Source organism: Hemiscyllium ocellatum, unplaced genomic scaffold (assembly GCF_020745735.1).
Source record: "Hemiscyllium ocellatum isolate sHemOce1 unplaced genomic scaffold, sHemOce1.pat.X.cur. scaffold_3560_pat_ctg1, whole genome shotgun sequence".
Classification (NCBI taxonomy): domain Eukaryota; kingdom Metazoa; phylum Chordata; class Chondrichthyes; order Orectolobiformes; family Hemiscylliidae; genus Hemiscyllium; species Hemiscyllium ocellatum.
Genome location: NW_026868469.1, coordinates 6,990 through 29,603, shown reverse-complemented (window position 1 = coordinate 29,603; position 22,614 = coordinate 6,990). Strand labels below are relative to the sequence as shown.

Below are 22,614 nucleotides of genomic sequence, written 5' to 3'. Positions count from 1 at the left end.
GTCTGGGCTTCAATTTATGACTTGCAGCAACTGAAAGGAAAGAGAAAGTGTCCATTCCATGGATTCAATCAGGGAAAAGTTTGTTTATAAACAGTGTGTTTCATGTATTGAGTGAATGTAAAGAGGAAGTGGTGGATGCACGTTCAGATGCAACGTTTAAAAGACATGTGGATAAGTACATGAATAGGGAAGGTGTGGAGGTATATGGGCCAAACACTGGCAAGTGGCACTAGTTTAGTTTAGTTTGAGAACATCGTCAGCATGGAATAGTTGGACAGAAGGGTCCGTTTCTGTGCTGTCTGATCGTAACTGTTCTGTCATGGTCTTAAAACCATTTTCTTGCCTTCCACTATAAATGTGGTTACTGTACCTGCATCCAACACATAAACCTCATGCACACAACATAAAAATCCACACTTTATTGTTCAACAATGAGATGAACTCAGCCTTGAATAAATTCAATGACCCCCTAACTGCAGGAAGACATCCCCACTTCTAATCTCAGTTCAGCCTGCTAATATACCACTTGCCTTGCTGCACCTGTCTGACAACTGGCATTGACTGATGTAGAAGGATGCTGCTAATCAAAGCACTGATCACAGGCTGGTCTGGTTTCAGGTCCTGATTTCTCTATCCTCTGTTGATCTCCCTGTTCCCACAGACTAAGATGTCGGTCTGTTCTCAGCTCTGCTGGATTTCTGCTAAAGCTTTGACCCTGCCTTTTATAACTTCTGGAACGATAAAATATTCAATCAAGACCCAAGTCACAATCTCCCAGCCTGTCAACTATCCTAATACAAGGTGTAGTCATAGCAGAAAAATGAAACAAAATCATAAATAAATAGGTGCACGTGCTTAATGTTTGTTCATGAGGAAGTAAACCAGAAATAGGGGTCTCCCAGGAATCGTACAGTGACCTACTTGAGGAATTCTGTCACCCTTACACCTATTAGGATCCAGCTATGAATTACAACAACATTTACACCAACAGAAATAAAGCATCTGTTATCAAATAGAGATAAACAGCACGGAAATAGACTGTTTCTTTATCTCATGCACACATGAGATAGATCATCCATGGGGGTGAGTTTGAATTTGCAGCATGATGTTTGCAAATACATTCTACTTTGCAAGGTTTGTGAAGGTTTGTAGCTCAGGTTGAGGTTTAGGGTGTAGGTTTGATATCCAGACGTTTCATTACCTGGCTAGGGAACATCATCAGTGGCGACCTCCAAATGGAGCGAAGCTGATGTCTCCTGCTTTTGATTTATATGTTTGTTCTGGATAGGGTTCCTGGGGTTTGTGGTAGTGTCATTTCCTGTTCATTTTCTGAGGGGTTGATAGATGGTATCTAGATCTATGTGTTTGTTTATGGCATTGTGGTTGGAGTGCCAGGCCTCTAGGAATTCTCTGGCATGTCTTTGCTTAACCTGTCCCAGGACAGATGTTGTCCCAGTCGAAGTGGTGGGTTTTTTCATCCGTATGTAGGGCTACAAGGGAGAGAGGGTCGTGTCTTTTTGTGGCTAGCTGGTGTTCGTGTATCCTGGTGGCTAACTTTCTTCCTGTTTGTCCTACGTAGTGTTTGTGGCAGTCCTTGAGTATGGGTCTGGGTGGTATACGCATTGGCGGGTCGGTGTGGACTTGTTGGGCTGAAGGGCCTTGTTTCCACACTGTAAGTAATCTAATCTAATCTAAAAAGATTTACAAGGATGTTGCCAAGACTGGAGGATTTGAGCTACAGGGAGAGACAGAACAGGCTGGGGCTGTTTTCCCTGGAGCGTCCGAGGCTGAGGGGTGACCTTATAGAGGTTTATAAAATCATGAGGGGCATGGATAGGATAGATAGATAAAGTCTTTTCCCTGGGATGGGAGAGTCCAGATCTAGAGGTCATAGGTTTAGGGTGAGAGGGGCAAGATGTGAAAGAGACCCAAGGGGCAACCTTTTCGTTTAGAGGGTGGTACGTGTATGGAATGAGCTGCCAGAGGAAGTGGTGGAGGCTGGTACAATTGCAACATTTAAAAGGCAACTGGGGGGATATGGGCCCCGTGCTGGCAGGTGGGACTAGATTGGGTTGGGATATCTGGTCGGCATATACGAGTTGTCCAGGTTCAGGTGGATTGACAGTACTAAAATACCCATAGTGCCCAGGGATGTGCAGGTTAGGTGCATTAGTCAGGGGTAAATGTTGAGCAATAGGGGTTGGGGAATTGCGTGGTGGGTTACCCTTTGGAGGATCGGTGTGTAGTCTTTGGGTCGAGTGGCCTGCTTCCACACTGTGGGGAGTCTCTGAAGGGGAAGGGATTTTTGTAAACTGTGCAAGGCAATGCAGGCGTAGTGCGGGGGCCTGCTGTTGGCCTTGCCCTGCCCTTGGCCTTGGCCTTGCCCTTTGCACCTCCCCCTGTTGTTGAGCTGTCTAAAAAACAGCTACTCTTTCTCTGCCCTTTTGCTGGGGGCATCTGAAGCTGTAACAATGTTGGGCCATAATAAAGGTAACCAGAACGTACTGCTGGGCTCAGGCTCTCATTGAAAGCTCCAAGCGGTGTTTGTTTTAAAGCTGCTCATTTCTTGCAGCCTCCTGCACTAAGTTTCCAATGTCGTGTATCAGATGGAGCAGTGAATGAGTAGCTGGGTTCGTTAGAAATTATAAACTTTTCAGGAGTGCAGGCACTGCATCGTTTCATCTGCAGTTTACTGGCAGCACTGGGAGGTATGGGCTGTGTTCATTAGAAAGGAGGTGGAGGTGCTGCTGTTGGACTCGGTGGGACAAGGTTTAAAAATCAAAAACCGGGTTATAGTCCAACAGTTTTATTTGGAAGCACTAGCTTTCGGAGCGCTGCTTCTTCATTGGGTAGCTGTGGAGCAGGATCATAAGATGCAGAGTTAAGAGCAAAAGGTAACAGTGTCATGCAACAGATATGATATATTGACAAATGTAGATTGATGTTAAGCATTCAGCACACTTACCTTAATTGTTCACACCATTGAATAAAGGAGTTGGGACATCATGTTGAAGTTGTACAGGATGTTGGTGAAGTCACTTGTAGAGTACTGAGAAGGGTTCTGGTGGCCCTGTAATAGGAAGAATACTATTACAGAGGGTTCAGTGAAGATTTACCAGGATGTTGTCAGGACTGGAGGGTTTGAGTTATAAGGAGAAGCTGAGACTGTCTTCACTGGAGCACAGGAGGTTGAGGGGTGACCTCATTGAGATTGATATAATCATGAGGGCTCTAAGTAACACGAACATCAAATAGCGAGGAGCCTGCATGGTTATGTCAAGTGAGTGGGGGAGAAATTGTGGCATTTGGACACTTTAAATCCATCAGAAACAGCATCTCCATAGAGCATACTGTGCATGTCAGGTGGGGTGCCAGAAGACTGGAGGTTGGCTCATGTGGTGCCACTGTTTAAGAAGGGTGGTAAGGACAAGCCAGGGAACTATAGACCAGTGTGCCTGACATCAGTGGTGGGCACATTGTTGGAGGGAATCCTGAGGGACAGGATTCTACCTTCATCTCGGTGGATGGGCTGGGACTTTTTCACTGGAGCATTGGCAGTGGAGATGTGACCTTATCAAGGTTTATAAAATCATGAGGGGGGAGATGAGGTGAACGAAGGGTGTCCTTCCCCTCGGGTTGGGGTTTGAAGATTAGGGAGCAAATTTTGACAGTGACAGGAGAAAGAGATTTTAAAAAGACTTGAAGGGCACAATTTTTTTTACACAGAGTGGTTCACGTGAGAACTAAATGTCTTGAGGAAGTGGTGGATGCAGGTACAGTAACGTCATGAATAGGAAAGGTTTGGAGGGATATGGGCCAAAACACTGGCAAGTGGGACTGGTTTAGTTTGAGAACACAGTCAGCATTGACTAGTTGGACTGAAGGGTGTGTTTCTGTGCTGTCTGACTCTGGATATGTCTTAAAACTGGATACTGGTCTTAAAACCATTTTCATGCCTTCCCCCACAAAATCATGTGAACTCAGCCCCACCCCCCCCCTCCCCACCCCCCCTCCTAATTGCTGGAAGACATTCCCACTTCTGAACTTAAGTCCTCTTGCTAACACACCACTTGCCTTGCTCATTCCTGCTGCACCTGTCTGACAACTGGCACAGAAGGACACTGATGCCCCTCTGAACATCCACGCATCATTCCTGATGAAGGGCTTGTGCCCCAAGATACGACTGTCCTACTGCTCGACCCACTGTGCTTTGCCAGTTGTGGTCGTCTCTACATCAGGAAGACCGAGCGTAAACTTGGGGAATGGTTTGCCGAGCATCACAGCCGGGTCCGCAGAGGCTGAGCGGACTTCCCAGTCTCCACCCATTTTAATGCCCCTTCCCACTCCCCTTCTGACAAATTGGAGGAACAAAACCTCATCTTGTCTGAGCAGTCCACAGCCAGGAGGACTCGACACAGTTCTCCAGTTTCAAATAATCTCCCATCCCATCCCCCAACTCACTTCCCAGCCCCTTCCACTCTTCCCTGCCAACTAGATTCCATCCTCCCATTCACCAACCAGGTTATGGGGATAAGGCAGGAAAAGGATACTGATTGAGGATGATCAGTCATGATCATAATGAATGGTGGTGCTGGCTCGAAGGGCAGAAGAGCCAACTCCTGCACCTATTGTCTATTGTATCCTCTACCTGTCTCCACCTATCCCCACTTCATCACCCTGCCCCCAGCACACCCTTGTTCCACAGCTCTCCCTACACCCACCCCCAATCCTGAACAAAGGTTACACCAGATACCTCAACTTCTCCACCTCCTGATACTGCCTGGCTTGCTGCGTTCTTCCAGTCTCCTGCCTGTCTATTTTGCCAATTGAGACAAAGGCTTGGACTAACTTTTCCAGAGTCTGTCCCCTCGCTGGATTCACTCCCATTCCTTTCAGTTGCTCCAAGTCAACAATTGAACCCCAGAATCGAACGTAAATGGAAAAGGGGGTGAGAAAAGAGAATGCTGTACACACAGATGTTGGACAGAGGAAGGAAGCTGCAGTCTGAGTGAAGCTCAATCTTCATTGAGAGAGAGGAGGGGCAGGAGCTTCAGATCCTCATGGCCCAACTTCCGCATTCACCAATAGGAGAGCTCCGAATGGCAGGACGACAAGTCTCCTTCCGGTCCTCCAGTGATCCTTATTTGTCCATCAAAAGTAGGTTTTGCCCCTTTTCTGCTGACAATGAGGAACACGCCCAATATTTTGGTGACATTGGCAAACATGTGTGCTGCTTGGTGACACCGAGGAGCGTACACAATATGCTCTGTAGCAATGCTGGTGTTATTGACAGATGTTAAGTTTCCAAATGTCTATCGGAGATCAAAAAGTGCAGAGTGATTTTTTTTCCCCCATGTGACTCGATATTTGATTGAGCAGCCAGACAAATGCAAAAGCAATGTTTTTAAGTCTTTTCCTCCGTGTTGGGGTGACCTTCACAACTAGAGGACATAGGTTTAGGGTGAGGCCACAAAGATATAAAAGGTACCTGAAGGGCAATGTTTCCATGCAGAGGGTGGTGCAGGTATGGAATGAGCTGCCAGAGGAAGTGCTGGATGCCGGTATAATTAGAGCCTTTAAAAGGTATCTGGATGGGTATATGAATAGGAATGGTTTAGAGGGATATAGTGCTGACAAAGGGGACTTGATTCACGTAGGATATCTGGTTGGCGTGGACAGGTTGGACTGAAGGGGTGTGTTTCCGTGCTGTACATCTCTATGACTTTAAATAATAAAAAGTCTACTTCTCCAATGAACAAACTATATCCATGTTAACAAGGCTTAGTGCACAACCTGCTTCACAAACCATTCTCAACAGGTCCTGCCCCTTCAATGACTGAGGAACATATACATGTTGGTGCATAGTATCCTTCACTAGTATTTACACACTACCCTCAGCAATTGCACAAGTAACAGCAAAGAGTAAACAGCACAAGGATTAAACACACAGTGAGGGGTAAACAGCACAAGCGCCAGTAAAAGCAGATGGAAAGTGAGTGTAAAATGTGACTATGACAGGACAGGCCCCACATTCCTTCCCCTCCGTCCCCCCCACAACCTGCCTCACCTTTCACCTCCCGGGCCCAGTACCTTCCAGGTGGCCCCATAGTTGACACAGGGGCCGCCCCACGACCAGTAGAACTCCACCACCCAGGCGCCCGACCAGTTCCCAAGCAGGTCCTTAACCCCATCCGCCTCCAGAATGTTCACCGGCTCCTGGCTGCTGTACAGCCGGCCGGTGTGGCCGTGACACAGCAGCTGCGCCAGGAAGGCGGCGGCGGCGGCCAGTGCCGGGTGTCTGCCCCGGGCCGCACGGCGCCATTTTCCTAACGGCCGCCCTCCCGCCGCTTCCTCGCTCGAGCGACTTCTCCTCCCAACCGCCTTCGCCCCCGCGTGACGTCTGCACGGGGGGATGGGCGGGGCCGGGGGAGCCTCACCGTCACCAAGCAACAGCCACCTCGCGCTACAACTGCTCATTCACAAAAACAAACTCTCCTGTCTCGCTCTGCAGCTGCAGGGGGGGACACTGCCACGTTTCGAGGAGCCCTGTCTACATTGGGAAAGCTCACCGCTCCATTTAAACACATATTCCCACATCTAACGGAACGGCCTCATATCTAAAGGGGGAAATCTGCATTTTAAAGGGACATGGACATTTTAACGGGTATTTCCGCAAATACAGAGATGTAAATGGACGAGATTACATTTCAAAGGGATGTGGGCACATTCAAAGGGATATCTTAATATGTAAAGTGACGCAGTTATATCTAAATGAATCTACATTTCGAAGAGACGTTGCCCTGTTTATAAGTAGAGACAATAGGTGTGAATTGTCTGTGTCCCAATGTTGAGTCAAACTGACATGTTTCTCAGAAAAGCTCTGCACTTAAATTACATTCTTAAGAAGATAATTTATAGATTAGAGTGTAGGTTAGGGAGAATTGGCCGTGCTAAGTTACCCATAGTGACCAGGGATGTACAGGTTAGGGTGGATTGGCCATGGGAAATACGGAGTAAGGAGTTGGGTATGGGATACTGTTCAGAGGGCCAGAGTAAAATAGATGGGCTGAATGGCCCACTTCCACAATTCGTCCATCCCCACCAGGATTCCAAACTAGACCAGTCTCACTTGCCTGCAATTGGCCCATTTCCCTCTAAACCTTTCTATTCATGTACCCATCCAAATGCTGTTTCAATGTTGTCACTTTACCTGCATCGACCACATCCTCAGCAAGTTCATTCCACATGCAAATCAGCCTTTCAAAATGTTGCCCCTCCGCTTCCTTTTAAATCTCTCTCTTCACATTAAAAGAAAATGCCCCCGAGTTTTGAGTTCCCCTATACTAAGCAAGAGCCATTTTCGATTCACCTTACCTCCACTCCTCATGATTTTATCAATCTCAATGAGGTCAACCCCCAACCGCCTGTGCTCACGTGAATAAAGTCTCAGCCTCTCCTTATAACTCAAAGCCTCCAGTCTTTACAACATCCTGGTAAATCTTTATTAAACTCTCCCTAATAGTATTCTTCCTATTACAGGCTCACCAGAACTGTACTCAGTACTCTGAAAGTGGCCTCACCAACATCCTGTACAACCTCAACATGATGTCCCAACCCCTATACTCAGTGGTGTGAACAATGAAGACAATATTACAAAACGCCACCTTAACCACTCTGTCTACCAGTGATGCAACTTCCAAAGAACTATGTACCTGAACACTGCCTCCCCCCACCTCCATGTTTATCTGTTCTCTAACATGACTCATGGCCCAACCATTATCTGGACAAGTCCTTGTTTTAGCAAAAATGCAACCCCTTGCTTTTATTAAGCCTCTCTCTCACACACATACTCTATCTCTCAGACACACAGACAGACAGACACACACCCCTCAACTCTCTCACACTCACAGCCTCATACTCCATCACACACTCACTTTCCTAAGCATACACAACACACTTCTGTGCACACTCACACACAAACTCACATGCGCACACTCTCACTCTCCCATGCACATACACACACCACTCTTTGGGGTGAAATTGTATTGGCAGAATTATATTTGCAGATACATTCAATTTTGTTCACAAAGCACACAATCTGCAGGCAGTCAATCCATGTAATATTTTACAAATTCCGACTTTGGAAACAGAACCAGTCTGATTCAAGATTGGAATACTGACAGACACAAATCTGACACCTTTAATGCATTGTCTGAGCGGAGATATTTATTTTTATAAAATCTTATGTCATCTCAAGAACATTGTTACATATTAATGAACCAAAGCCCACACCCATTCTAAGAGATGAAGACTATCTAAGTTTGTTCAATATATTCTATCAGTTGTATGACACTGATCTTTCGATACAAGTTCTGTGTCTTATGATGCTGTTCCATGAGGCTTATGTGTTGATGAGGCAAGATTGTACAGATGAGGCAATGGGATTTATCTGAGGAATCTCTGGGAAGCTCGGGAGGAAATAGCAGAGCCTTTGGCTTTGATATTTGAGTCTTCATTGTCGACGGAGGAGTGCCAATGCTGTGCCCTTATTCAAGAGAGGGCATAACTACAAATTGAGGGGTGATAGCTATAAGACAGATGCCAGAGGCAAGATCTTTACACAGAGAGTGGTAAGGGCATGGTAAGCCACATTAGGGAGATTTAAACAATCCTTCGATAAGTGCATGGATGATTTTGGGATAGTGTAGGGGAACGAGCTGAGAATAGTTCGCAGGTCAGCGCAACATCGAGGGCCGAAGGGCCTGTTCTGCGCTGGATTGTTCTATGTTCTAAACTTAGTGCAGGAGGCTGAAAGACATGAGCAGCTTTAAAACAAAAACCTCTTGGAGCTCAAAGCTTTCAATGAGAGTCTGAGCCCGGTGGTAAGTTCAGGTAACCTTTATTGCAACCCAACTTTGTTACAGCTTCAGATCCCCCCAGCAAAAAGGCAGAGAAAATGTAGTTGCTTTTTGAACAGCTCAGGGTGAAAGTGCACACACCACACCTCCCCTGTTCCCCCAACCCCCCACCCTTCTCACTGTCTTTACTATTGGTCAGCACCAAGTTGTCCCTTTGTAATTGGATCCTTGGTTCAGCCGTAACCCGGAGGAAGTATTGCCTCACTCAGCAATTTCAACCCATACCCTGTCTCCAACTAAGTTTCTCCCCGCTCCTTTGCCAGTGGGGGGAGGGCAGTGTGGAGTCAACCAGACTGCTGTGGGTCTGGAGTCACGTGTAGGCCAGACCGGGTAAAGGATGCAGCTGGAACGACTGAGTGTATCCTTTCCCACAATGGGGGTTCCCTTCCCTAACAAGGGAGAGAGGGAATCAGATGGGGGCTTTCTCCCCCTACCACCCCCTCCCTGAAACGGTCTCATCGTTAAATTCCCAACTCCACATTTCTGACCGAATACCAATTCTGCCATCTGTCGTGGCAGGATTCAAACCCGGGAGTCCCCGGAACCGGGTTGATATTCCAATCGATAATGGCACTCGGCCGTCACTCCTTCAATCTCCCTGCGATGGCACGTGAACTCGCTGGTGTCTCCGCAGGTTGGAGGAGCAGGTGAAGCCCTTCCCGCAGTGAGGGCAGGTGTATGGTCTCTCCCCGGTGTGTATCCGCTGGTGGATCAGCAGCGTGGAGGAATAGCTGAAGGCCTTCCCGCACTGAGAGCAAGTGAAGAGCCTCTCCCTTGTGTGAATCCGCTGGTGGCTCCGCAGGTGGGAGGAGCAGTTGAAACCCTTCCTGCATTCGGGGCAGCTGAAGGGTCTCTCCCCGGTGTGGATCCGCTGGTGGGTCAGCAGGGTGGAGGAATCGTGAAAGGCCTTCCCACACTCAGGGCAGCTGAAGGGCCTCTCCCCGGTGTGGATCCGCTGGTGGCTCCGCAGGTTGGAGGAGCAGGTGAAGCTCTTTCTGCACTGAGGGCAGGTGTACGGTCTCTCCCCGGTGTGGATACGCTGGTGGGTCAGCAGGTTGGAGGAATACCTGAAGGCCTTCCCACACTCTGGGCAGCTGAACGGCTTCTCTCCTGTGTGGACCCGCTGGTGGGCCAACAGGGCAGAGAAAAATATGAAGGCCTTCCCACAATCTGGGCAGCTGATGGGTTTTTCCCCCGTGTGGCTCCGCTGGTGCCTCAGCAGGTGGAAGTAATCTCTGAAGGCCTTCCCGCAGTCAGTGCAGGGGAATGGCCTCTCCCCGGTGTGACAGCGCCGATGAGTCTCCAGGGTAGACGGGACACGGAAGCCTTTCCCACAGTCCCCACACTTCCACGGTTTCTCCACAGGGCGGGATTCCTCAGGATTCTCCATGGCCACAGCTTCAGCTGCACACAAACACGTGTAGAGCCCCTCCCTGCCGTGAAATCCCCTTCGCTGGCTGTATAACTGTTTCAGGCTCCACACACAGTGTGCTTCAACAGTGGGGTCTCTCGTCCAGTCCCACCTGATGTTGAAAACGTCCTCAAACAGGAACCAAAAAGTGTTGATCCCTCTCACAGAATTCAGTCAAAAATTGTTGTGGTCCCGATGGATTGAGTGACTGTCAGAAATTAACAACAAAGTGAGGACTGCAGACGCTGGAGAGTCAGTCAAAAAATGTGGCGCTGGCAAAACAGCAGGTCAGGCAGCATCCGAGGAGCAGGAGAGTCAATGTTTCGGACATAAGCCTTCCATCCATTGATTTTGAAACTTCAGTCTTCAGATTTTCAAATAGTCTGCAAAAAGAGATTACAAAAGTCATCACTATCAGTGCAGGGTAGAAATTCAGAACAAGCCACTCTACTTTCTGTGGAATATTCTTTTGCTGTTCCACAAAATTGAAAGCACCATCCCACTCTCCCTTCCCCCTCTGTTCTCACTCCGCTCTAACTAATTCCCCTGAAGGTTGGCTATCTTGTCAGCAAGGGTCTGTTTCCGTGCTGTCCATCTCGATGACTCCAGTCGCATTTGCCATCACTTGGCCCTCACCCATCTGAACCCTTCATATTCAGATGCCTGTCCAGGAGCCTTTTGACATATCATCGTACCAGCACCCACCACTTCCTCTGGCAGCTCACGCCATCGCTCAAGCGATGCCACGTTGCAAGTGTCTGGTCTGGTGCACCAGATGACATCAGGATAATCTCAGATCGTTCCAGATCGCATCGATACTCAGTCAGTGGCTTTCCCGATCAGGATGTTGTACGTGATCATACAGGTCAGTGGGTAGGTGATCCCCCACCTCTTAGTTCAAGTATCTCTACGAGAACTCCCTTGCTGGAGGGTCCCTTGGAGACACTTCAACTGGACTTCATTGAGTTGTAGAAATGAGTTGAGATGCTGTAAATATGTTTTGCTTATTGTTGATGTCTTTTCAAAGTGGATTGAAGCCTACCCTCTTCCTAACACTACTGCTGAGTCTGTGGTGAAGATTTTGTTTAAGGAAATAATTCCTTCAGTATACCTGCGTGCATTAGCTCGGACAATGGACCACACTTTGTAGGTAATATTAACGGAGAACTCTGTTCCCAGCTTTGTATTTGTCGGCAACTGCATGGTGCTTATCATCCTCAGGCGGCCGGCCTTGGTGAATGTTTTAACCAGACTCTAGACTAAACTTGCCAAATTAATGGCTGAGTCTGGCCTCTCCTGGTTATGCTAATCCCTGTGGCCTCATTCCAGATGCGATCCATGTCTGTGGGCAAGACGTGACTGTCCCTAGCAGAGAGTCTCTCTGGTCACCCTCTCTGTACCCCTTGGAACGATTCAGCTCCTTTCTCAGTCCCCTTCCACCACATGACCGAAGAAATGGTCGGTTATGTTCTGGCTCTAACTAGTGTTATGTGTGCCTGTCACTCCCAGGAGCGTGTGGCCTACAGCGATGTTCCCTCCCTTTCAGCCTCGTCACGGGTAGAGCCTGGTTCGTTGGTGCTCGTCAAGACCTGGACTGGCAAAGGTCTCCAACCTCGTTGGGATGGCCCCTTCCAGGTTTTACTTCCCACCCCTACGGTGGTCAAAGTCACTGGGCACTCAGCTTGGGTCCAACTGCACCATTGTAAATTGATTGACTGCACCAATCAAAAGTGGGGAAGAGGAGGAGAGAATACTGGAATCCCAACAAAAGGAGTGGACCCTGTCCAGTTGGGTTTTTGAATTTTGCTGTTGTTCTAATGTTAATCTTATTACAGATACTTGAACTAAGAGGAGGGACATGGGGGGGGAAATCGCCTATCTCCTCATCTTTCTGATCACGTACAACATCCTGATGGGGAAAGCCACTAAGTATGGATGCGACCAGGAATGATCAGAGATTATCCACCACCCATGCTGAGGTGATGTCGTCCAGTGCACCGGACCAGACGCCTTTGACGTGTGGGACGTGATGAAGATTGATATTGCAATGGACTCTTACATCAGAAAGACCAGATGGTCCATCTGGACAGTAGAAATCAGTGGGAGTTACCATGTCGTTACCATGGTTTTTTTGATTTTACCTGCAGAAGCAAGCCTAGTGAGGATAAAAATGGTCAACCCCGTTATTATGGTAAATATTTTAAGGGCGCCCAGGAACACCATCCCTTTTTGCAGGACAGGCCGACTCGAGAAAAGGGAAGCTTGATAGGGAAAACTCCACAATCCACAAACAACTTATTTATACAGGCCCACAGAACGCTCTTCACCCCAGAGGCAGGAGTATGTTACTCCTCTCTATCAGGAGATGACTTACTTGCCCCGTCCCCAGTCCCCGATTCCATACTATTCGTCAGTCTTCCTGCTGCCGACCCTGCGAAGTGAAATATCACTTTCCAATAGCTCCGGTCTGTGTATACAAACAGCTGGTGTAACACTGGCTGGGGTACAGCAGGCCTGAAGCGGTACATGGACCTGGAATGGACTGGGTGACAATACAGGACACCCAATAGGCTGGGGAATCCAGAGTACCCTGAGGTTGGAGGGATCGGCAGGGGTGACAAGTCAAAAGAACCGCAATTCCCTCTTTTGTGGTCTGACCATTCGAGGAAATAAGACTAAAGAGGCTCTGGAACAGAGGAAACTGGGATTATCAGACCTGTGTCTTTACTCTATGCAGAATCGGTATGCCTTAGACTATATACTCGCCCGGGAGGGTGAGGTCTGCACCACTGTCCAAGATAAATGCACTATGGGCATTCCCGATCTCACTGGCAATATTACTAAGATACAAGAAGAGATCCAGGTATTCCTTGACAGAATGACTGAAGGGACCAATTGGGGAAACTGCAGGTCAGGCTGATGGTACAATTGGCTTATCAATTTAGCTATTTATGTTTGTCGGTATTGGTATTGTTAGGTATTTAATTGCTCGGCTTATGAGGTCCCTTAGTGATATAGATTTGCCCCAGCAGATGCACCTTTTGCGATCCGATGGCTCACCCACATGTGTCGATGGCGATGATAAATATGACCAGATGAGCCGCGAAGATGGTGGTGCCGCTCTGCAGGATGTTGATGGCTGGACCACCTTGAAGGGCATTCATTTGGACTAGCCTTCTCTTTCAGTGATCACGGTGCAATCAAAGGGAGGAATGAGGGTGTGGGCATCTGGGTGATAAAGTCTACAGCCTTAAAACTTGTCATTAAACATTTAGACTAAAATGTAATGCTGAATTATTGAACACATTTCCTGCACTAGAAAATAAACAGGCAGGAAGGCTCAGAAAGAGGAGAGAACTTAAAGATAGGGACACCTGGGCTCACCAAGTGATAACAGGATGCTGTAAGGCAATTAAGAAGGTTTGCCTCAGCATCGGTGAATCTGTGTGAACAGGACACCAAGTGATAACATTCACAGCCGTTCCCTCGTGAAATTATAGATAGCCTTTGAATCTGACCCTGAAACAAGACTAGGTACTATCCATAACTTTGTAATTAATGGTTGGATCTTGTCCATTATAATGGATTCTTACTACCCCTTGCAAGTGGGGCATTCACAAATTAAATCTTTGCTGACCTGAGTGTTCAAAAGGACACGAGAGAGAGAGACCATTTTAGTGCTGAGGCTGTTGAATTCCGGAGAAAATTAACTCTTAGTGCTTATCTGCTCTGGATTGAATTGAATTGCATTTTGGGACTTTATGACGGAAGATCTTTATTCCAGGCTTCCAAAGAGTACGATCTCCAGGATAAACCAAGAGAGAGGCTTTACAGGTCTGAGTCCACAAAGGATTCCCTGGGCCACCTCAAATCTCCACTTGAACATGGGAGGTAGGACAAAATAGCTTCTGCTTGGCTAACTCGGTGGGAACTGAGTCAGGCAGATACTGGCGACTCAGAACAAACAAGAAACCACAGACTGACATAAATCCAGTGAAAAAAATTGCAAATGCAGAAATAACAAATATGAACCTAACCATTAATCGCAGAAGTAACGGTTTAACCCTAACCACCAGACAGGCCAAATACGTTTCCAAGAAAAGGTCGTCTACAAGAAATTATGATAGATTAGATTAGATTAGATTCCCTGCAGTGTGGAAACAGGCCCTTCACCCCAACCAGTCCACGCTGACCCTCTGAAGAGTAAACCCACCCAGACCCATTTTCCCTCTGACTAATGCACCTAACACTATGGGTAATTTAGCATGGCCAATCCATCTTTGGACACTGGGAGGAAACCGGAACACCTGGAGGAAACCCACGCAGACATCAGGAGAATGAGCAAACTCCACACAGATGGTCACCCAAGGCTGGAATCGAACTTGGGACCCTGGTGCTGTGAGGCTGCAGTGCTAACCACTGAGCCACCGTGCCGCCCTAGGCTAAGTCAAAAATGCACGAGGACCTTGCGGGATCTGATTGAGCTTGATCACATAGTAACAACCAATGTCTGACTCAAAACAGTGTATATAAGTTCTATACAAACTCTGTAAAAGTCGGCAGATTCTTCTGGCACTCTGGGAGTACTCATCGGTGGCCCAGTGGTTAGCACTGCTGCCTCACAGCACTAGGGTCCCAGGTTCAATTCCAGCCTAGGCGGGGCTGGCTGTGTGGAGTTTGCACATTCTCCCCACGTCTGCATGGGTTTCCTCCCACAATCCAAAGATGTGCAGGTTTGGTGAATTGGCCATGCTAAACTGCCCATAATGTTAGGTGCATTAGTTAGAGGGAGATGGGTCTGGGTGGGCTACTCTTCAGAGGGTCGGTGTGGACTGGTTGGGCCGGAAGGGCCTGTTTCCACCCTGCTGGGAATCCAATCTAATCCTCTGGGCTGATCAGACTCTACCAACCCGGCTATATCAAAGAATAAACTATTGCTTGTGTGATTGACAAAGAGTCATTTCCAGGTGTGTTTATTGACCAATCCCAGAAATCCGAAGATCCATATAGCAGTCCGGATCAGAACAACCAGATTAGATTATTTAGTGTGGAAACAGGCCCTTCGGCCCGACAAGTCCACACCGACCCGCCGAAGCACAACCCACCCATACCCCTACATTTACCCCTTACCTAACACTACGGGCAATTTAGCACGTCCAATTCACATGACCTGCACATCTTTGGATTGTGGGAGGAAACCGGAGCACCCGGAGGAAACCCACGCAGATACGGGGAGAATGTGCAAACTCCACACAGTCAGTCACCTGAGGCAGGAATTGAACCCAGGTCTCTGGCGTCGTGAGGCAGCAGTGCTAATGCAGCAGGAAATGGTTAATGTCCCCAGGAAGTGGGGAGCAAAATAAGACATCAAGGCATTAACACCAACACCAGGGAGAAACTGAACATACAGACGTGCCAAATATTAGTGGCAAGCCAGAATCACAGATGTACAGCACAGAAACAGTCCATGCTGACCAGATATCCTAAATCAATCTAGTCCTATTTGCCAGCACTTGGCCCATGTCCCTCTAAATGCTTCCCAACATATATCTATCCAGATACCTTTTAAAGGTTGTAATTGTACCAGCAGACACCACTTCCTCTGGCAGCTCATTCTTTACACACATCACCCTCTGTACACAGGAGTTGCCCCTTAGGTTTAGGGTGAGATTTGAAAGAAACCTATGAGCAACCGCAGATCAAAGATCTTGTCTATTTACCCTCGCCATGCCCCACATTATTTTATACAAGGTTGTAGGGTCACCCCTGTGGGACATGAGTAAAGCAGTGTTACTTCTGTAACCATAATTGCTTCTGCAAGGTAAATAAACTAATGACATGGTATAATTGCTTCAGCCAAGAGTGGAGTTAACAAGAGTGAAAACTATGTGAAGGAAATATATTATTGCTTCTGTATTAGTTAAAATGTGCACACAAGAATGAAATGTGCCTGCAAACAATGGTAGATATTACAGACAAACAGATAAAGGTGCTGTGAGGCGAGGGGGTGTAGGTTAAACTAGATATGCTCGTACAAACAGTTATAAGCATCTGTTTCCTGCTTCTGCGAAAACAAAATAAATCACAATCAAGGAGGCCAGAAGGCTCAGTGTCGGCGGAAAATGGGAGGAAATGTTGCTTTCGCATACAAGGAAGCAGCTGGCAGTGAGAGAGGATATACGCTCACACTTTGTTCACGCACATGGCCGGATAAGGCAAGAAATAGACAAGAGGAATGGACGCCACCGGGAAAGAATGGAGGGACCAACCGATCATTTGCGGGTCAGCTTGGAACATCAGGGCGGGGGAATGGGAATGAGGGAAGGAAGTTGAATGTGCTGGAGCCAAGGCGGAGGAAGAACAGAGGATGCAAAACCGGTTTGAAGCTGCAATGAGGAATACTGCATGTACTGTACTTGTACCTGTTGCAGTTACTGGTGGGAATCGGCTGCATTTTAAACTTAAAAACAGACAAGATATCCAGCCCTCCCCCTTCCCAATCTCTATCCTTCCGTCCCTCCTCACCCGGGTAACTAAGACACATACCTGAGTTTGCAGAGTCTGCTCCCTCCCTGGATTCACTCCAGTTGCTACAAGTGAACAGTTTCCCCTGCTCCCATCTCTGTCTCCCTCCCAGGATGAAGAGTTACCCAGAGGGAGGGAGATTCACTGAAACTGACCGGGCCACTTCCGCGTGGTGACGTCACAAAGGAAGTAGGGGCGGGGCGAGGAAAAGGGACGGTACAGGGGGCGGGGCAAGACCGACCCCACCACGCTGCACTGCGCTTGCGCTCCGCCGACAGCAGAAGGGGAAGAGAACACAGCTGAAAATGTGTTGCTGGATAAAGCCCAGCAGGTCAGGCAGCATCTCAGGAATAAACATAAGCCCTTCATCAGGAGTGGGAGAGAGTTTGCCAAGCAGGCTAAGATAAAAGGTAGGGAGGAGGGACGATGGAGGTGGGATAGGTGGAAGGAGGTCAAGGTGAGGGTGATAGGCCGGAGTGGGTTGGGGGCGGAGAGGTCAGGAAGGAGGTTGGTGCTGAGTTGAGGGAACTGACTGAGACAAGGTGGGGGAAAGAACACTTTCCAAAACCCCCTCCCTGCACAGAATCCCCAGAGTGTGGAAGCAGGCCACTCGGCCTCACCCACCCACACTCATTCCCCTACATTTAACCCTGAGTCATGCGTCTTACCTGCACATTATGCCTAATTTAGCATAGCCAATCCAGCCTAACATGCACATGGGTAATTTAGCATGGCCAATCCACTTTTGATGAGAGTGGTGCTGGAAAAGCACAGCAGTTCAGGCAGCATCCGAGGAGCAGGAAAATTGACGTTTCGGGCAAAAGCCCTTCATCAGGAATAGAGTCGGCAGGGTGGAGAGATAAATGAGGTGGAGGTGGGGAGAAAGTAGAATACAATAGGTGAATGGGGGTGGGAATGGAGGGGATAGGTCAGGGAGGAGGGTGGGGGAAGGTAGCAAAGAGTACAATGGGTGATTGGGGTTGGGGATGAAGGTGATAGGTCAGATAGGAGGGTGGAGTGGCCTGTTCGGATCCGAACTCTGCTGGTTTAAAGGTGGTCCGGAGTCCGTGTAAGATGAGTTGGTTACGGAGGCAGGCACTGAGGAAGCAAATGTGGCTGTGGTAGTGAGTCTGTTTCAGGACATGGTTGAAGAGCTTCAGGGCAGAGGAAATGACCTGGGAGTTGCAGTGGGAGAGGGACTCCCTGAGATTCTTGTCGAGAGAGAAGGAAAACTTCTTCAAGGCAGGCATCCTTACAAGAGGATTCACAGTAGGGTTCAAATCAACTCGGTAAAAACAAGGACTGCAGATGCTGGAAACCAGATACTAGAATCACACAACTCCAGGTTGTAGTCCAACAGGCTTCTTTGGAAGCAGTAACTTTTGGAGTGCTGCCTCTTCATCAGGTGGTTGTGGAGGATAAGATCCTAAGATACAATTTAGAGCAAAACATTCCAGTGTCCTGCCACTGAAATGGTATATTGAACAAACCTGGATTGTTAAGTCTTCCACCTTTTCAACTAGGTTGCAGGTCTCATTGCAATGTAAATCCCAGAACTTCTTGTTGTCACCTTCTGGAGATAACAAGGTTTTATAGCAAAAGTTCACATCTCAGCTCAGACAATGCATTAAAGGTGTGAGATCAGAGTCTGCCTGTATCCCAATCTTGAGTCAGACTGGTTCTATTTCCAAAGTCGAATTTACAAACTATTACATGTATTGACTGCCTGCATATTTTTTCTTATAAAAATGCACATAGAATGTATCTGCAAATATACATCCCCACACACATACAAACAAATTTGTTGGGTGAATTTGTACTTGCAGAATTATGTCTGACTTTGATCAAAAACTGCATGAATCCATGTAAGATTCTGTAAGTCAGTTTAACCATTGTGGCACAGACAGTCTCACACAGGGGAGCTCAATCCTTCAATACATTATCTGGGCTGACGTGACACCAATTGGTAAAGTTCACTTGAGGATTTAACTATTTAAAAAGTTTTGTGATTTACATTTTGAAAGCACTGAAACTATCATGGTCATTCAAACATGAGAGACTTAACAAATAATCCAGGTCTTTTTCAATATATAATTTCAGTTACATCACACTATAAACTGCTGCTATAAATTCTGTGTCTTACAATCTTATATTCCACAATCCCCTGATGAAGGAGCTGCACTCTGAAAGATACTGCTTCCAATTAAACTTGTTGGACAGTATTCCTCGAGTAGGGCACCATAAGAATCCTGGGAGACCCCTATTTCTTGTTTACTTCGTAATGAACAAACATTAAGCACGATCGCCTATTTATTTCTCATTTTGTTTCATTTTTCTTGTTTTATTCCCTGCGATGAAGTGGGAGAATTGTTAGATTTGGGTCAGCCATTTTGTCACATATTAAAGCCTGGAAACCATTTTGAATCTCAGCTTAGTGCCTGTTTGCTAAAGCTTGTGTTTCCCAGGCTCAGCGGGGACGGTTGGCCTTGCAGCTGTACTGCTTCCTGATAAACAAATTCTTTCCTGACATGGGGCTTTATTTCCATCCCCCACAGTTGGCGTGTCAGGCAGAAGATACCCTGGTCCTCTCAGGTCACTGGTTGATATCCTTTGAGAGATGAAATATGGAGGGTGGTTGCTACTTTTGTTGTGTCCAAAATAAAAAGGAAAGCTGGCCAGGGACAAAAGTGCTGTTAGAAATGTTGATACAATTCTCCCTACTCAGCCACAAGATACTAGTGAGAGAACTCAACAGGGTCCTAGTGTCTGGACGTAATGTTGCTGAGAGCACTTGTGCTTTACAAAGTTAGTAATAAAGAATTTGCTTGCCCCAGGGTTACGAGAGGTGAAACCCTATTTGATAAGCCCTGGACCCACACTGAGGACCGTGGCAGGCTTCAAGATACCCCCGATCTGTTCGAGTGCCCAACATTAGTTTTAATTGCTGAGTAGAAATCTGAAGTATAATTGCTCACTTCAGGATGTCCAGACTTGAATGAATTTAGCACACAGGACACATTGGGTAACTATTAAAGACTCCGTTGTATTTCCCCGGGTTGTGGATTAATGCAGAGACATAAACAACTTGCCTTGAAAACAGTGTTCGATTTGCAAATGGAACAGCTGAGAAGTATTTAGAGTTTGCACACTTGGTTAAGCAGCGATGTGTCACAGCCAGGATTTATGAGGCTCAACTCCCTAACTTGGCCTGTTCTGGAATGTGAGTGCCTCATTACCTTTGGAAGGAAGGAAGGAATAAACAAAAGCTGACAAACTGAGATATGAAGAAAGTTGGAAAATGTTAGAGAGAGACACAGGCAGAAGTTTGCAGAAAAGTTAACACTTCATAATCTGGTTTCAATGCAGATTAGCCTGGGGATGGTACTGATATCACAGGGGCCTCAAAAAGGGTACTCTCCCTCAATCCTCAAACCAAAATGTGGGTGCCCCCTGCTGGACTGGTTTGTGTTCATTCTTTGCTGTTGCCTATTTCTGTTGATTACGTACATTATTGGACACACTCACAAACCTGGTGGCACCCAGATTTTCGGAAAGAAGCTAGGAAAAGATCTGAAGCGTGTTTAATTTGTAAACAAAGAAGATGCATACTCTAAGAGGGATGCCCTGGGTTTGTTAACCACTTCCTTGCCTGGTCGGCCTTTTTTAATGTCTACAACTTGCATATATAGTATCACCTCGTGTTATGAATATTGTCTAATAAGAGTAGATGTATTTAGTAAATGAATCAAAACCATCCCAATGACTGAAACAGCTGACACTGGATTGTTGGACAAGTGGGAAATATTTGCATCAGTTAACCAAAACACTTCAAAGCTTACAGTCACGGGTATGTCAAGTCGAAGAGTTAGGACCGGGGCATTTTGCAGCCTGCTTCCTCAGGCAGAGAATTCCCCAGATACACTACTCTCTGGGAAAAGCAGCAGCCCTCACTTCCTCCTCCCCACCTCTGTCCTAAACCTACTCCCCCAAAGTTTGAGGCCTAGTCTCAGCCACCAGCAGAAATGACTGGATAAGGTAGGGCTTCATCCTCACAGTGCAACGAATTCCCACTTTCCCCCAAAATCCCAGATGGACTCACTTAGTTGCTTGCTGTCTCCCAAATGAAAGATTTCATTGTAACTTCTTCCGGTCCCAGTAAGGGCAAAACATTTTTGAAAGCTGCTCTGAAAGCCCTGTCTTCACAACCACTTTTCTGCTTTCACCGAAGACAGTTAGAGTCATACACCACACAAACAGATCCTTCAGCCCAACTCATCGATGCCAACAATATATCTGAAATCAATCTTTTCCATTTGCCAGCCCATATTCCACAAATCCCTTCCTATTCATGTACCCATCCAGATGCTTCTTAATTGTACCAGCCTCCACCACTTCCTGTCAGCTCATTCCATACATGCAGCACCCTCTGAGAAAAAGTGGCCCCTCAGGTCCCTTTTAAATCTTTGCCCCCTCAGCTCAAACCTCTGCCTTCTAATTTTGGACTCCCCTACCCAGAGGAAAAGACCTTGGCTATTCACACCTATGCATGCCCATTATAAACTTCTATAATGTCACTCCCCACCCTCCGACAGTAAGAGAAAACAGCCCCAGCCTATTCAGCCTCTCCCTCTTGTTCAAACCCACCAACTCTTACACCAGCCTTATAAACCTTTTCCAAACCCTTTCAAGTTTCACAACATACTTCCATAGGATGGAGACCAGAATTACACACAATATTCCAAAAGTGGTCTAACCAATGTCCTGTTCAGCCACAATATGACCTCCCAACTTCTTCACTCAATGCTCTGACCAATAGAGAAAAACATACCAAACATCATCTTCACTATCCTGTCTACCTGCGACTCCACTTACAAGGAACCATGAACATGCACTCCAAGGTCTCTTTCTTCTGCAACTCTCCCCCCGTCTCAGTCCTGCCTGCATTGCTTGACCAAAATGCAACACATCACATTTCTCCAAGTTCAACTCCATCTGCCCCTCCTTAGCCTATCAGCCCATCCATCAATTAGAATTTAAAGTGAACTCTCTTTCCTCTCTTATTCCTTCAAAGCTGAAGATCTCCATCCCACACACTCTCCCTCCATTTTCAATTTGCTGAACCTAATCCCTGCTGTACAACATCCTGAAGGGTCTGCTTCATGCTGATTAACAGGGCCATACTCAGGGGAGATCTAATTGAAACATACAGAAAACTGAACAGCCTGGACAGAGTGGATGTTGGGAAGATGTTTCCATTGGTAGGGGAAACTAAGACCCGAGGGCACAGCTTTAGAGTAAAGGGAAGACCTTTTAGAATGGAGATTAGGAAAAGGCTCTTCAGCCAGAGAGTGGTGAATCTATGGAATTCATTGCAATGAAGACTGCAGAGGCCAGGTCACTGAGGATATTTAGACTGAGATAGCTAGGTTCTTGAGTATCGAAGGGGACAGGGAGAAAGCAGCAGAATGGTGCTCAGAAACTGATCAGCCACGACTGAATGGTAAGAGCAGACCAGATGGGCTGAATAGCCCACTTTCTGCTCCTATGTCTTACACTCTCTTGCTGTCCAGGATACTGAGAATTGGGAGCAGGAGTCGGCCATTTGGTCTTTCAAGCCTGCACCAGCATTGAACAGATCACAAATGGATATGGATCTCCCTACATCTCGGTGCAGAGGCTGGGACTTTTTTCACTGGAGCATTGGAGGTGGAGAGGTGTCCTGAGAGAGGTTTAAAAAATCATGAGGAGTATAGGTGAGGT

The 22,614-nt window shown here is 47.1% G+C and overlaps 1 protein-coding gene across 1 annotated transcript; it reads right to left on the bottom strand.

The window, feature by feature from the left end:
- Window positions 1–8,274: 8,274 nt before the first annotated feature.
- LOC132813243 (zinc finger protein 239-like) lies at window positions 8,275–17,020 on the bottom strand. Its single transcript, XM_060823109.1, has 2 exons — window positions 16,876–17,020; window positions 8,275–10,712 (listed from the first exon to the last, which is right to left on the bottom strand). Exon 2 carries the CDS (start codon window positions 10,306–10,308, stop codon window positions 9,508–9,510), a length of 801 nt encoding a protein of 266 aa, XP_060679092.1. The 5' UTR covers window positions 10,309–10,712; window positions 16,876–17,020; the 3' UTR covers window positions 8,275–9,507.
- Between the last annotated feature and the right edge of the window lie 5,594 nt (window positions 17,021–22,614).